The following is a 13,772-nucleotide window of genomic DNA, read 5'->3' on the forward strand; positions in this document are numbered from 1 at the left end:
TTGTACTTTCTATTCATAGCGGTTTGCTGTTATATGACCCTTAATTATTTATAGTATTATTTGTTGTTTCCAAAAAAAAAAGTACCTAAATCTTAACAGTATATGTTTATATAATTTTATTGCTTTTTTTCTAATATGATAAATTTGTCTGGTTTTAAATCTTGATCATACACTATTTACTAGTATCTGAATTACGTTTTAGAAAATTGACTGAACAGTTCAACATGACAAAACAAACGAGTTTGTCAACACTACTAATTACGTCTATTTATCGTAGTTTTGAAACAACTAATCATATTATATAAAGTTCTATATAAAGTTTGGTCTGATATTTTGGTGATCTTGTACGAAATGAAAGTAAGATTCCCATTTTTTTTGTAAAATATTATTAAGCAATTGAGCTACCGCTAAATTTAAAACTTAAATTTGCTTATGAATATGAGATAATTCACTACTATAAACATCATGCTTTTACTTATTATTAATAAGTTGTAACTGTAACACTATTAACTAAATATCAACCTTCTAAGTATTTTTAGAAGCAAGTTAATCTATTACATTTTCATAATCAATATTATTAAAAAAAATTCTCAATTGAAATTAAAGCCAAATGTTTAATCTCTTTTGAGACACCACGAGTACAAATAAGATTTAAAAGATTTAGTTTTGAAACAACTTTTTTTTTTATGATGCAACTTTAATGAGAACAACCAACAATATTTGTATGTTAGACAATAAATTGGATAAGTCTTTATCATTTTTAATAAATTTAGTATTTCATTAGCTATATTATAATCAGTTGGTAAATCTATTTGTAATAATTCGAGTTCGTTGGATAAATCATCAACATTGATGATTGAGACATGAAAATTTTGCAACTTCTTTTAAGACTTTGCAACTTACATTTAACTCATTAGTATTCAATGACTTCAACTTTTTTTGTTGCGAATAAGAAACCAAAAATTTCTTTTTATTATTTGTATTGTTTAAAACTTCTCTCTAATTAAATAATAGTTTAATCAACTATATACGCAACTTATAAACAATTCTTGAGGATAAAGTTCATGTACATGTTCAAAATGACACAACGTCAATCACGTCAAAATATTTTTTTTAAGTTTTTCTAAAGTAAGTCATTATTGTTCTCACACTTTCAATTCTAATTTTTCACCTTGTAGTTGGCAAAGATTTTAAAATAAAAGTTTGTCTAGACAAAATGTCTTTAGAATTTTGATTAGATTTTGATTTTTTGTATATATATTTTTTGAAAAGTACATTTTTTAAAATATGTAATCGTTTCTTATAATTTATATTAGAAAGATATTTATATTTTTCTTTGGATAAACATTTTTCTTAAATTCATAATAAATTTTATAATTTTATAATTAAATTTTGATATTTTGATTTTCTTTGATTTTTTTCATATGAATTCAGAATTGAAAACCTATTTTACATTAGAGAAATTAAATTACCTCCTACCTTTTATACCTACAAATGTTCCTACCCAATAGGATTATGACAAATCACTATTTAATTTAATTTAATTTAATACATTCCTAATATAGTCTTAATGAGTTAGTTAAAAAAATATGGAATGATGACACTTGTCATAATCTTATTGAATAGGAACATTTGTAGGCATAAAAAGTAGGAAACAATTTAATTTCTCTTTACATTATGTATAAATGTAACGGACACAACAACTATTTTTTAATGATAACACATAACATTATTTTTACAAAAATATCAGATTTTTCTCAAAATTCGGAGGCTTTCAAAAATCGGATGCCCCATACGAAACTCAAGGCCGCCATGGATTATATTTAACTTTAAATTTATATGTTTAAAATAATACACGTTTAAATATATTTTAAACAGATTATTATACATAAAAAGCACTTGAAGTGACATTTTATTAAAATCAAACTGATATTACATCACGTAATCGAATAATGGTTTCTTTTTATGTTCTTTCAAAAACTAAAATCGCAGCTTACATTCCCAAAATATAAACAAATATATAGAAATAAAAGGAGCACCTATATTACACCCCATGTGCCCTTATTTCTGACAATTTGAATAAAGTCCCTTATCATTAAATTTCTTTTCGAAAGAAATACACTTAATATATACATTAATAAAATTATCATATAATTAAAAAATAAACCCCAGATAAACCACAATTATTACATACAAATCCACAAATCTTAAACTTAAGATTTAAAAAAGATTTGTTAATATCAATCATATCACATATACTTATATATATACATTTAATTTAATCTCCTTATTCCCCCCTTCCCCCACCTTCTTCTCCCATATATTTATATATAAATAAACGAGAGTACCAGTCCTTACAACATTACCAGTTTGGATCGAAATTCAAGAAATGGGATCTCTGTTTACCTCATTATTATTATACTTGTCATTTTTTTTGTTTTTTTACCACATAAAAGCCACTTCTTTTCTCAATTCCTCTAAGGCCACTTCTTGCAATTTCTTCAAAGGCAAATGGGTATACGATCAATCTTACCCTCTTTACAACCCTGCTACATGTCCTTTCCTAGATCCTGAATTCGATTGTGTCAAATATGGAAGACCAGACAGGTCTTATCTCAAGTACCGGTGGCAGCCTTTCGGCTGCAACCTTCCCAGGTCCGTATCACTGTATAACTGTTACTGATACTGATGCTGATACTGGTTTTATCTGGTTTAACCTGAATACAAGATCATGGATTTGATTGTGTAATGTGTTCTAAGCAGGTTTAATGGGGTGCAGTTTTTGGAGAAGTGGAGAGGGAAGAGGTTTATGTTTGTGGGTGACTCACTGAGTTTCAATATGTGGATCTCACTGAGTTGTATGATCCACTCGTGGGTGCCTAATGCGAAGTATAATTTAGTCAAAACTGGTGGTGTTCTTACTGAACTTACGTTTCAGGTTTGTTCTTCTTGTTCTTCTTTTTAATTTAAATTTTAATATATTTTATTCTTCTCGTGGTCAATTATTATTGGTCCAACTACCCTCCACTTTTTTCTTTGCTGTTTGTTTATTATACCTTAAATTCAAATCCAAGATATTTCATATCAATTGAATCAGTATTTTATATATACCATGATATCTCAAATCAAAATTTAAGATTGGATTTTCTTTTCTTAGTCTATCTAATAACGTATTTTTCTTAGATAATACCAAAACGAAAATTATGTATTACGTATAACAACTTTTTAATCTAAATTTTGGATTACTATTAGTGTTACGTACTATAATATAACTTTGGGATTCAGTACCTTTTTCACGGAATACATATGTTTTGATATTAGGAATTGATTCGTATATAATGATTTTCTGTCACACATAACAATTGTTTTAGTTGAGTGTACGATTTATATATTGTATAACCATGTAAAACATAAATGGTTATATATAGCAAAAAAAATTCTAAGAAAATTAGCTATCAATATGCATTTATGCTAATAATTAGTTATTGAGTTAATGATAAAACGTTATTTTCCAACTCATGTTAGCACTTAATTTTAATAAAGTCAATTCTGCCAGTTGGAATGAGCTTTTAACCTTAAACCCTTTTGGAGCCACAACATTTCCAAAATTTTGGCTGAATACATTACCGTACACGTGTAATTAATTTTCTCTTTTTTCTATTTTAGTCAATTCAGAAAACACTATTTTGATAGAAATAAAATGCGAAAGATTTACGATTAAAAAAAAAAAGTATAAATCATATTATGAGCGTAATTTTTAAGTTTAAAACATACAAAATATACTAAGGTAGGTAAAAAAAAATGATATATCTTTAGATGAAATGAGTGATATTTGAAAAGCATTTTGAGCTGTCTTCTAATATACCTAATAAAAGTACCACCGATTAAGCACATGGTATCATTTAATTTAAATTGAAAAAAAAATACATCATGAAGGTTGTTCATCGACCAATCATGACACATTCCTTGATTTGTTGCTTAATTTTCCAATCATCTTCGCTCTTTTTCTTTTCTCATTTTATTAAATAGTAAACTAGTTAAATGCAAAATTATCCGTAAGTATGTATTAATTAAAAAAAAAATATAGGGTTGTTTGATTATTTATTACGAAATATGCAATCAAATTACAAGTCGTTTACTTCGTGACATAGTAACAGTTAAATATTTATTTATGCAACAATATTTTATTTATTTGTACTAAATTATTGAATACTCTTTTATATTTTTATTATTTATGCAACTTGCATGAATTATGCATTTATGTTTCAATGGAATACTTATATTACATGTGGAATACTGTATTTTTTTCCCCTTTTCCATATTTTGGTTTCAAAAATTAAACATGTTACATATTTTTATCAATAAAAGTACTTTATGTCATAAATATCAAAAAAAAAATACATAAACGAAAAAAAAAAAACCAAAAGTTAAAACAACTTTCTACAAACAAGAGACAAATAGGGAAACTAGATGAAGACACCAATAAAGCCCTAATATTCGATTCTTTCTTAGTTAATAGAAAATTAATTCAAGATTCTCATATTTGATCACTTTTATCTCCCATCTATTCCTTTATAGTTTTTTCATTTTAGATAACAAAATAATTTATTAAATTAGAAAAATAATATCGTAGGATTTCCAAATCTAAATCATGTTTACTCTTTGTTTATCATTAAATAAAAAAAAAAATTGAAGGAAAAGGCTCCAAGGTATCATGGGGGATGAAAAGTCACGTGTCTCGCATGTGGGCGTGGGATATTCTCACGAGAGTAGATGTAGATGTACTGCAGTAATAAATGCACATTTTTTTTGGCATTTATTCACAACCTCACGGGTTACCTTCACTATTATTGCTTTTATCTTATAAAACGTTATGTTTTTACTATTTACTGACAGGATTACGGACTAAAAATATCAGTATATCGTACAACCACCATAGTAGACATTGTGAACGAAAAAGTGGGTCGGGTACTAAAACTAGATTCGATCCGTCAAGGAAACGCGTGGAAGGGTATGGACGTACTAATTTTTAACTCGTGGCATTGGTGGACTCATACTGGACGTGACCAACCGTAAGATTTTATATTCTGTATAACACGTTATCAGTATCAGTGTGAATATCAGGCAAACCATGGTGTAAAACATGCATTTTGGATTGAAATGCAGATGGGATTACATAGGCGAAGGAGGGAAAGTGTATAAAGACATGAATAGGCTCGTGGCGTACTATAAAGGGATGACAACATGGTCGAGATGGGTCAATCGCTTCGTTGACCCTTCGAAAACCAAAGTTTTCTTCCAAGGCATTTCTCCTGTCCATTACGAGTAAGTTTTGGCATTAGTTGTTCTAAGCTTAGTATTTGTCGGGTGATATTATGTATAAATGGTTAACCTATTGTTACTCTTTTAACTTTATAAACGTAATGAATAAATGATTTAATCTAGTAAGCTATATATCAATATTCTTTCGTTTAATATAAGGAAAAAACAATAAGTAACTTTTTATAAAGTTTTATGTTTTTGAAAATTCGCGGTCTATCAAATTTTCCATTTTAGTTTCAAACTTTGTTGAGATTTTTTTTAATATTTTTAAAATTTATTTTACCGGGACGATAATTAATGTAAACAAAACACTGAAAACTGACTTGATGTTTATTTTGATTCACATAGTGGAAGAGATTGGAATCAACCATCAAAATCATGCAAGAGTGAAACTCAACCATTCTTTGGTTTACGATATCCTGCTGGCACACCTATGGCGTCTCTTGTACTTAATAGAGTCATGAGCCGAATCAAGAAACCTGTCTATTTGTTAGACATTACAACACTGTCTCAATACCGAAAAGATGCTCACCCGATTTACTATAGTGGCAACCACATTGGCCTAGATTGTAGCCATTGGTGCCTACCAGGCTTACCAGATACATGGAATGTAATTCTCAATGCAGCCCTCTCCGGTTAAAGACTGTGAGACGACTGATTTCACATTAGAAACACTTCATATACGTTTACATGCGTGATTTATTAGTCATAGTCTTGATGACTTCATTAGTTTCCATTTTTATACAGCTTGGTTCGTAATTGTCTATGAAATAAAGAGGGCATAGAAATGATTCATTTGTAAAATCTCGAAATTTGATTGTATTTATATTCTACTAAAGAAAATTAGAGTTGCAACTTTTGTTCATTTTGATCTTGTTCTCTAATTTTGGTATGTTTTGTGGTCATGTTCCACATATTAAATGTGTTTGGTTCACATGTAGGGTGCACTTCTTGTGTATCACATTCCATTGAGCTGGATAATGTTGTGTTTGTGACATGAGATATCAGATCGGATCATATAAGTATTTTAAGACTATTTTCGATGATAAAAATGATAAAAGTATTTACCCTTTTGCACACAAAAGAACATCAATCATGTCGTAATTTGGATTGAGTACCAAAGTAGCCATGAAAAAAGGCACACAACAAATGGTACAATTGTTGGGTGGTGGGCCTTTAATGGACCATACATGTAGCCCGGTGGTGTGAGGACCAGAGGCAGAGCCAAGCCATCATTGATAAATTGCAGGATTGTTGCAAGAGAAACAATTTATGGATGTTACTTAATGTTCACACCACTTTCACATTTGTCTATGCAAAGTCTTACTTTACAAAAACTTGATTTCATATTTATGAATTTGGATCTATAAGTTATTGAGATAAATCGGTTTAATTCTAAGATGTTCGAGTTTCTCACATAATCAAAGTAGAGGAAAGCAAATACAAAGACAACATCTAGAACACATGGCTAATTAAGAAAGGATTTCATTTTAAGGTGTTGAACAAAACTATAAATGGGGGTGAGTAAAGGTTTAATGAGGTTTGGTTTTTGGTTAAATCCATAATTGAACAATAAAAAAGTTGATTTTTGCCCGAAAAATCGTATCATGTTTTGGTTTTCTTCGATTTTGATTTTGGTTATACTTGACCGTTTTTATGTTACTTTTCGTTTTTGGATATTTTTTTCTGTTGATTTTTCATGTGCTCCATTAACGACAATGTTAGAAGCATTTTTTTTATGAAAATGTAACATATTATAAAAAGAAAGAAATATGCAAAAAATAAATAAATAAATAAATAGTAGAGATATTTAGAAGGAAAAAAATCCAGTGATTATTATTCAACAAAATAACAAATAATGGATTTAATGTAATAAAATACTACAATAGTATGCTGCTATTGACTAATAACCTAACCGCTGGTATTTAGGATTTATAAATACTCAATGGCGACTAAAATATCACAATTCGGCTAAAAAGTCACTAAAATATAGTTTTAAAAAGAATAGGAGTCATTTTCTCATTTTCAAAAGGTTAAATGTTCAAATAATAGCCAATAATCAAAATCAGATTTTTAAGCGTGGGAGTCTTACTATAATTTAATAAGACTTAAATAATTGAAATGTGGAAAGAGTTGGCAATAATTCTAAGGAAAAAGGTGGCAATAAGTCCATGGATTTTTACGGTTTGATTCGTACGTAATATTTTTTTAAATATATAATAATTTATATTTTAAAATATTTTATTATATAATTTTATAAAAGATAAATTGTTGTATATTAAAAAAATCTGTTGTCATATCCCTTATGATAAACTATATATTTTTTACTATATATTTATTTATTTATTTATTTTTTCTAAACGGTATTTAGTAGGGATGGATAGATTTTAAATAATGTAAAAGCTATAAAATTTTGACACTAACTTGGGAATTTTATTTTTCGCTCATTGTGGCCTTAATAATTACTTTGACTTATCACTTAAAACCTAATAGCTAGTTATGAAACGGTAACCTTCCTCGTCCGGTCACTTCTTTCGTTTAAACATTCATCCATCACCTTCTATCCATAATTGCACATCTTTCACACCTCAAAGGGTTTCATGCGTACAAAATTTGGGTACAGGGCTTTGAAACGGGATCATCAAGAGTAAGCATTCTGATTTCGTTGAGATCGAGAATTCGTTGCTGAGACACATCGCACGTGTAGGTACGTACATGGTAACACGAAATTGAAGTGTAAGTGGGTTATTTCCTCATGTAATTTATCAATAACAAGTTCTTTTTTGCACATTTAATATATGGCTTTTACTTTTAGTACTAAGAAAGACAAAGTCAAATGACCTTAAAACTGATAGTAAAAAAGAGAAATACAAAGGACCTGAGAAGGTATACTAGGCCTGACAATCGTGTCATGTTTGGGTTAGTGGGTCGCGGTTGGCGGGTCAAAATTGTTGGGTTTTGAGCACTATAACACTCTTATGGTGCACATATAACCCTAATACTTTGGATCTAAGTTTTTTCTGATTATACATGCAACAAAATTATCCAAAGAATGAAACGTATAACTAGCATACAACATAGATATTTGAAATAGAAAAACTACTTAGATAATTACCTCTTGTTGTAGCTTGTAGAATTTGACCTTTTAAGAGCTTAGAACCCCAAATGTGATGCCTCAAACAAGTCACAAATACCATGAACAAATGGAGGATAATGAGAGAGAGGCTATGAACCACCAAAATCGGCTAGGTTTACTCATGGAAGACTAGTGCCAATTTTAGGATGTTAGGGGTTACATTTATAGTGTAGAATTCCAAGGGTTACTTGTAAACCCTAATCCATACACTTGGGCTTATGATCCAATAACTCAAATGGACTAACTCTTCATGGACTCTCACATAAACTTAGTCCATCATGGATCAATGACCTAAACCATATGTATCATTGATTTAGATAATCGGTCTCCGTTAAATTAATTAGTCTCTTTTGATCACTAAATTAATTCCAAATCAATTTTTGATCAATACTAAGTAAATAATATGATTTCTCAATTAATATATTATACTTATAATATATTAATAAATCACAAATAACCTCTTTCTTAAGATCCATCCTATCAAATTGTTCTGGTGAAGGAAACCTGAAATGGACCATGCTACTCTCGGGATAAGTACATACCAATTGTAGTTATGGACTTAGACACCTAATACAACAGTCTCCCACTTCGATAAATCTAATAGCTATAACTGCAAGTACGACTTAAACACTAACTAGCAATCGTAGCTCTCAAAAAGTCGTTGTCGAACTCTGACGCGTCCATTAGATAAGGGATCATATATTCATCCATTCTAGATATCGTATGGACATGAGCCATGGATTATAATCATTCTCTCTGTTCATGTGATGTTTACCGATTTCCAATTTATGATGACCGACTAATTGAACAAATCAAATCAGTCCAGGCTTGGCCAAGCCCCTAGGTTTGTCATCATTAATCATCGAGGGGCCTAGATATATCCCTTTTATCCCTCTTAGGGTAAAAGGAACAAATAAACTTCGACTCATATGCTTGCTCTATTTACTCATCAAATTACACACAACATTATGTTTTATAACACCAAGTTACTGGTGCGTTTACATATCATCAATATGGAACTAACTTCTAAACTGCAACTATATGTCTCCATTTCAAGAATATAAGATATTATCGTCTCACAATCACACGTGATGAAATCCATGAAGTGATTCAGATGAGCGTGGGTTTAATCCAATACTCAAATCTTATTACAAGAGTACGCATGAACACTGCAACAAAATTTACCATGTCTAAACACTTTAGACAATCTACAGTCAGATTCATAATAGTCTTGCCTTAATACCGACTTCCAAAGTATGATTGACTATGGATGGTTTGAATAATCATATTATTCGGGAAGTCAAAACATTCAAAGTGAAAGTCTCAAAACTTTTGAGTATAAATAAAACACTTTATTATTTAATCACCATATTGATTATACATCATTCATTGTATAATGTTTCGATTAATCAACTTAATATTTGAATTAAAACAATAGTTATCCCATGCTCCAAGCATGCACACTATATTTACCTATGGTCTTTACTTTGTGAAATAGGTCAGTTGAAAACATTTCAATGATGTTCATTTCGCAATTCCAAATCCTTAGTGTAAGAACACCTAATTCTTGTCACTATATTGCAATGATCCTTTTGTAATGTCGAGGTACAAAAGTCACAGAGACTTTGCCAACGATATTACAAAGTATTCATTTGGAGATTGATAACAAAAACAATTCCAAGGAATCGAAGTCTCAAATTAAAAGAATGTTCATTTGAACATCCTTCTTGCACAATGTCACACCCCAAAACCAAAAACGGCGGAAACATTCTGGGGTGGAGGATGTCATGTACAGTATCACAATAATGAAAAGTAGTAAACAAGCAACAACATCATCCATTGCATTAATAATAGAATTTTAATACAAGTGTTCTGACAAATTATGATAAAGACTAAAGTATAATTAGAATGAAAGATGAGTCTTGAACGAGCTCCATCTTTTCTAAACCTTGCATCAGTACCTCTCTATTGATGACATTTTGAAAGCGAGTATCAGCTTTAAAGCTGGTGAGATCCTAAGTATTTTAGTGTCTTAATTTATATGTAAGAGATTGTTTGTATATGAACTGTAAGTATTGAAAATATATATGAGCTGTAAGTATTGAAAATGTATATGAACTGTAAGTATAAAAATGTATATGAACTGTAAGCATAAAAATGTTTGTAAAACAACTGTAAACGTTTGAAAAACCCTAGAAATCCCTATGATTCCTACTATTATGTAAGGGTGTCTTCTACCAAGACCTAACTGTTCTAAATGTAGTCTTCTACCAAGACTTAACTGTTCTAAATGTTCGTTTCATGTAAAAGTGTGTAATTTTCCCAAGTGTAACTATCATTAACAAAACATAGTTTGTACATTTAATGTTTAAGTGAAATGATCACTAAATATATGTAAAGGGGAAATTAATGTAGTACTTTAGTGTTGTATTATAGGAACTAATGTTGTACTAACTACCTTAAACCGGATTTATATTAAGGTATCATGTGATTGATTGTACCATACTATCGACTAGGTAACAACGACAAATGTAGGTCGTAAAAAGGTATGACGTTTGGCACCCGCAGACCTGCAGGTCCGGCTGTAGCTAGCAGCAAGGTGTAGGATAGTCAATCCAGTATAGATCTATACGCAAACTCATGCTCTCCCTCCAAGAGACTCTGGCTACAACTCGGGCCATGACATTGAAGGCATGCTCCGATACAGTGGATCACAATTTTGTTAACGTATTCATGTATATGTACTTATGTAAGCGTAATCATGTAAAAGTATATGAACGTATGCCTTTGCTACCCAAAGGTACTGACCTGACTGAAAGGAACTATTATGTCCATATATGTACACATGATATATAACTAATGTTTAAACGACCTTCGGACGGGTACCCGATATCCCACCAGACCACATCTCAAGCGCGAAAAGGAAATAGGGTGGATAGCCTTCCTAAGTCCTTTAAACATTGCTTATATAACTATACATATATAGGCATGCTTATAACATGGTCTCTATGTAAACGTATCTATGTAAATGTATAGTAATGTACTGTAATGTTCTGCGTGTGCTAGCTGTAATGTATGTTCTCTCTCTATCTAACATGTATAATAGTGTAATGTGTGTACTAGCTATAATGTATGTTCTCTCTGTCTAGAAAGTATTGACTCATGAATGAGCTGACTCATTGTATGATCTCGCGTTCTAGAAATAGTTCTAGTATCTTCCTAAACTACCCATATGGTAGCTTACTAGTAATTTAACTGGTATGTATGATCATGGATGTATACCCTTTCTACCCAAAGGCATTGGCTGAACTGGAAGGACCTTTATGACTATATATGTACACATGATATATAACTAATATTTAAACGACCTTCGGACGGGTACCCGATATCCCACCAGACCACATCTCAAGTGCGAAAAGGAAATAGGGTGGAGCCTTCCTAAGTCCTTTCAACATTTCTTATATAACTATACATATATATGCATGCAATTTATAATATAAAAACATAAAATAAGTTTTGTAAAACCTTTGAACATAATTATTATCTAAGAAAAGATTGACTTGATGTCAATCTATAAAACGATTTGAAGGCATGGGTTTGATAAAACGAAAACCCTAAAGAATTCTTCACATAGAAGAGATGCGTATGAGTAACACAGTCTCCTGCTCTGATACCAATTGTTGGAATAATGTTCTTTAAAGATCGATAGATTCAAGCAGAAAAACAATAAATGAAACAATAAAGAACACAAGAATGGTTTGAATGACGTCGAATGATTAAACTATGACACCTCAGAAGAGCTCGATTAAGAACTTCGTCTGTAGAGGTGTTTACGATTACAATGCAAAAGATAGTTAATCACTCTAGCACTAAGGCATACATGCATGCACTATATATAGTACATAACCCTAATCAATAATCACAGTTGGACAGGCCCAAAACTCGATATACAAAATAACATCCCATGACGTAAAACATAAAACCCAACAACAACCTTTCTGTTGCATTGCCAATACATACTGGGTCCATAACCTCCCGGTTGGATTACCGTCGGCCCACAACCTTTTGGTTGGAATGCCCCGGTCTATTGACTGATAGAACAAAACAGTACAATCTCAACCCCGCCATATCATGTCAACATATACATAGCAATTAACACATATCTAGAAACAGATGAAGATAAGACCTGTTAGCAGAAAGATCTACAAAATACTATATCATAACGACATCCTATATACCAAGATACATAATCTAGTGGGCCGGCATTGGTCCCTTCGACCTATGGGGACAATGAGGAAAACTCACCTTTCAGTCTGAATGTAATCTAAATAATCCCTGCTCCGATAATTGTCTTTACCCTAATCCTAATATCAAAACATTTCCCATTCTAAATTAATAACAATTTCCCCAAAATACCCTTGATCAAAACTGATCAAAATCAACAAATCAACCGAGTCAACCCATCTAAGTCAACCCAAACGAGTCAACTCAACCGAGTCAACTCATGCCTCATACGCAGGGCGTACTTCGGATATATGTGGGGCGTACTCGAGATCTGAGGCATTGGGGCTTAACTTGCGTACGTTCAACGTACCACTTGGTACGCCTAACGTACGCCATAGGTTTCCCTCTTAATGCATTAAGTGTTGAATGCTTGATCTTTTATGTCCAAAACGCAAATCCAAGTCGAAAATGTCGTCATTGACCATAAAGTTTCCAACTTTATGGTTTTTCATGGTTAAAAAGTGCTCAACACTAAAAACCTTATCTACTTAACCTATAAAGATATCACAACTCTTGCATGGAAAGGATAGAAGGGCCAAGATCACATTTATACGGTTGATAATAGCTCCATAGTGGATAAAGTTTCCAACTTTATCCATTAGAATGGTCCCAAAAAATAGGATCTAGTATTTAAGTATCAAAAGGACCCAAAAGTGCATCTTTTTCAATTTAATCCATTAAGTCCAAGTCTCTGACCTTCAGATCTGAATTAAAATGATGTTTAGATGGATAAAGTTTCAAACTTTATCCATAACAAGGTCACACACTTTCAAGATCTAAACTTTATGCACTTAAAGTGATCAAAATCTCATAACACCCAAAACAAGCTAGATCTAACAATTTCATCATCAAGATTCAAACTTTATACCTCTAGAAGAAAGATCAAGGAACAAAGTCTAGATCTACAAGCTCCAATGCAACCAACACTTCTTCAATGAGTTCATTCTTATCCAAGGTGCACAAAGAACACTCCAAATCACTTAAAAGCAGCTTCTTTTTGCTCACAAGGCTCAACCTAGGGTTAGGGTTT

General features: G+C 31.2%; 1 protein-coding gene across 1 annotated transcript; it reads left to right on the plus strand.

Moving 5' to 3' along the window:
• Positions 1–2,304: 2,304 nt before the first annotated feature.
• LOC111900616 (protein trichome birefringence-like 39) lies at positions 2,305–6,187 on the plus strand. The gene is made up of 5 exons (XM_023896502.3): positions 2,305–2,655; positions 2,764–2,938; positions 4,897–5,072; positions 5,167–5,325; positions 5,671–6,187. The coding sequence occupies exons 1-5, from the start codon at positions 2,390–2,392 to the stop codon at positions 5,960–5,962; spliced, it is 1,068 nt and encodes a 355-aa protein (XP_023752270.1). The 5' UTR covers positions 2,305–2,389; the 3' UTR covers positions 5,963–6,187.
• Positions 6,188–13,772: the final 7,585 nt, after the last annotated feature.

This window comes from Lactuca sativa, chromosome 8 (assembly GCF_002870075.4).
Source record: "Lactuca sativa cultivar Salinas chromosome 8, Lsat_Salinas_v11, whole genome shotgun sequence".
NCBI classification, from domain to species: domain Eukaryota; kingdom Viridiplantae; phylum Streptophyta; class Magnoliopsida; order Asterales; family Asteraceae; genus Lactuca; species Lactuca sativa.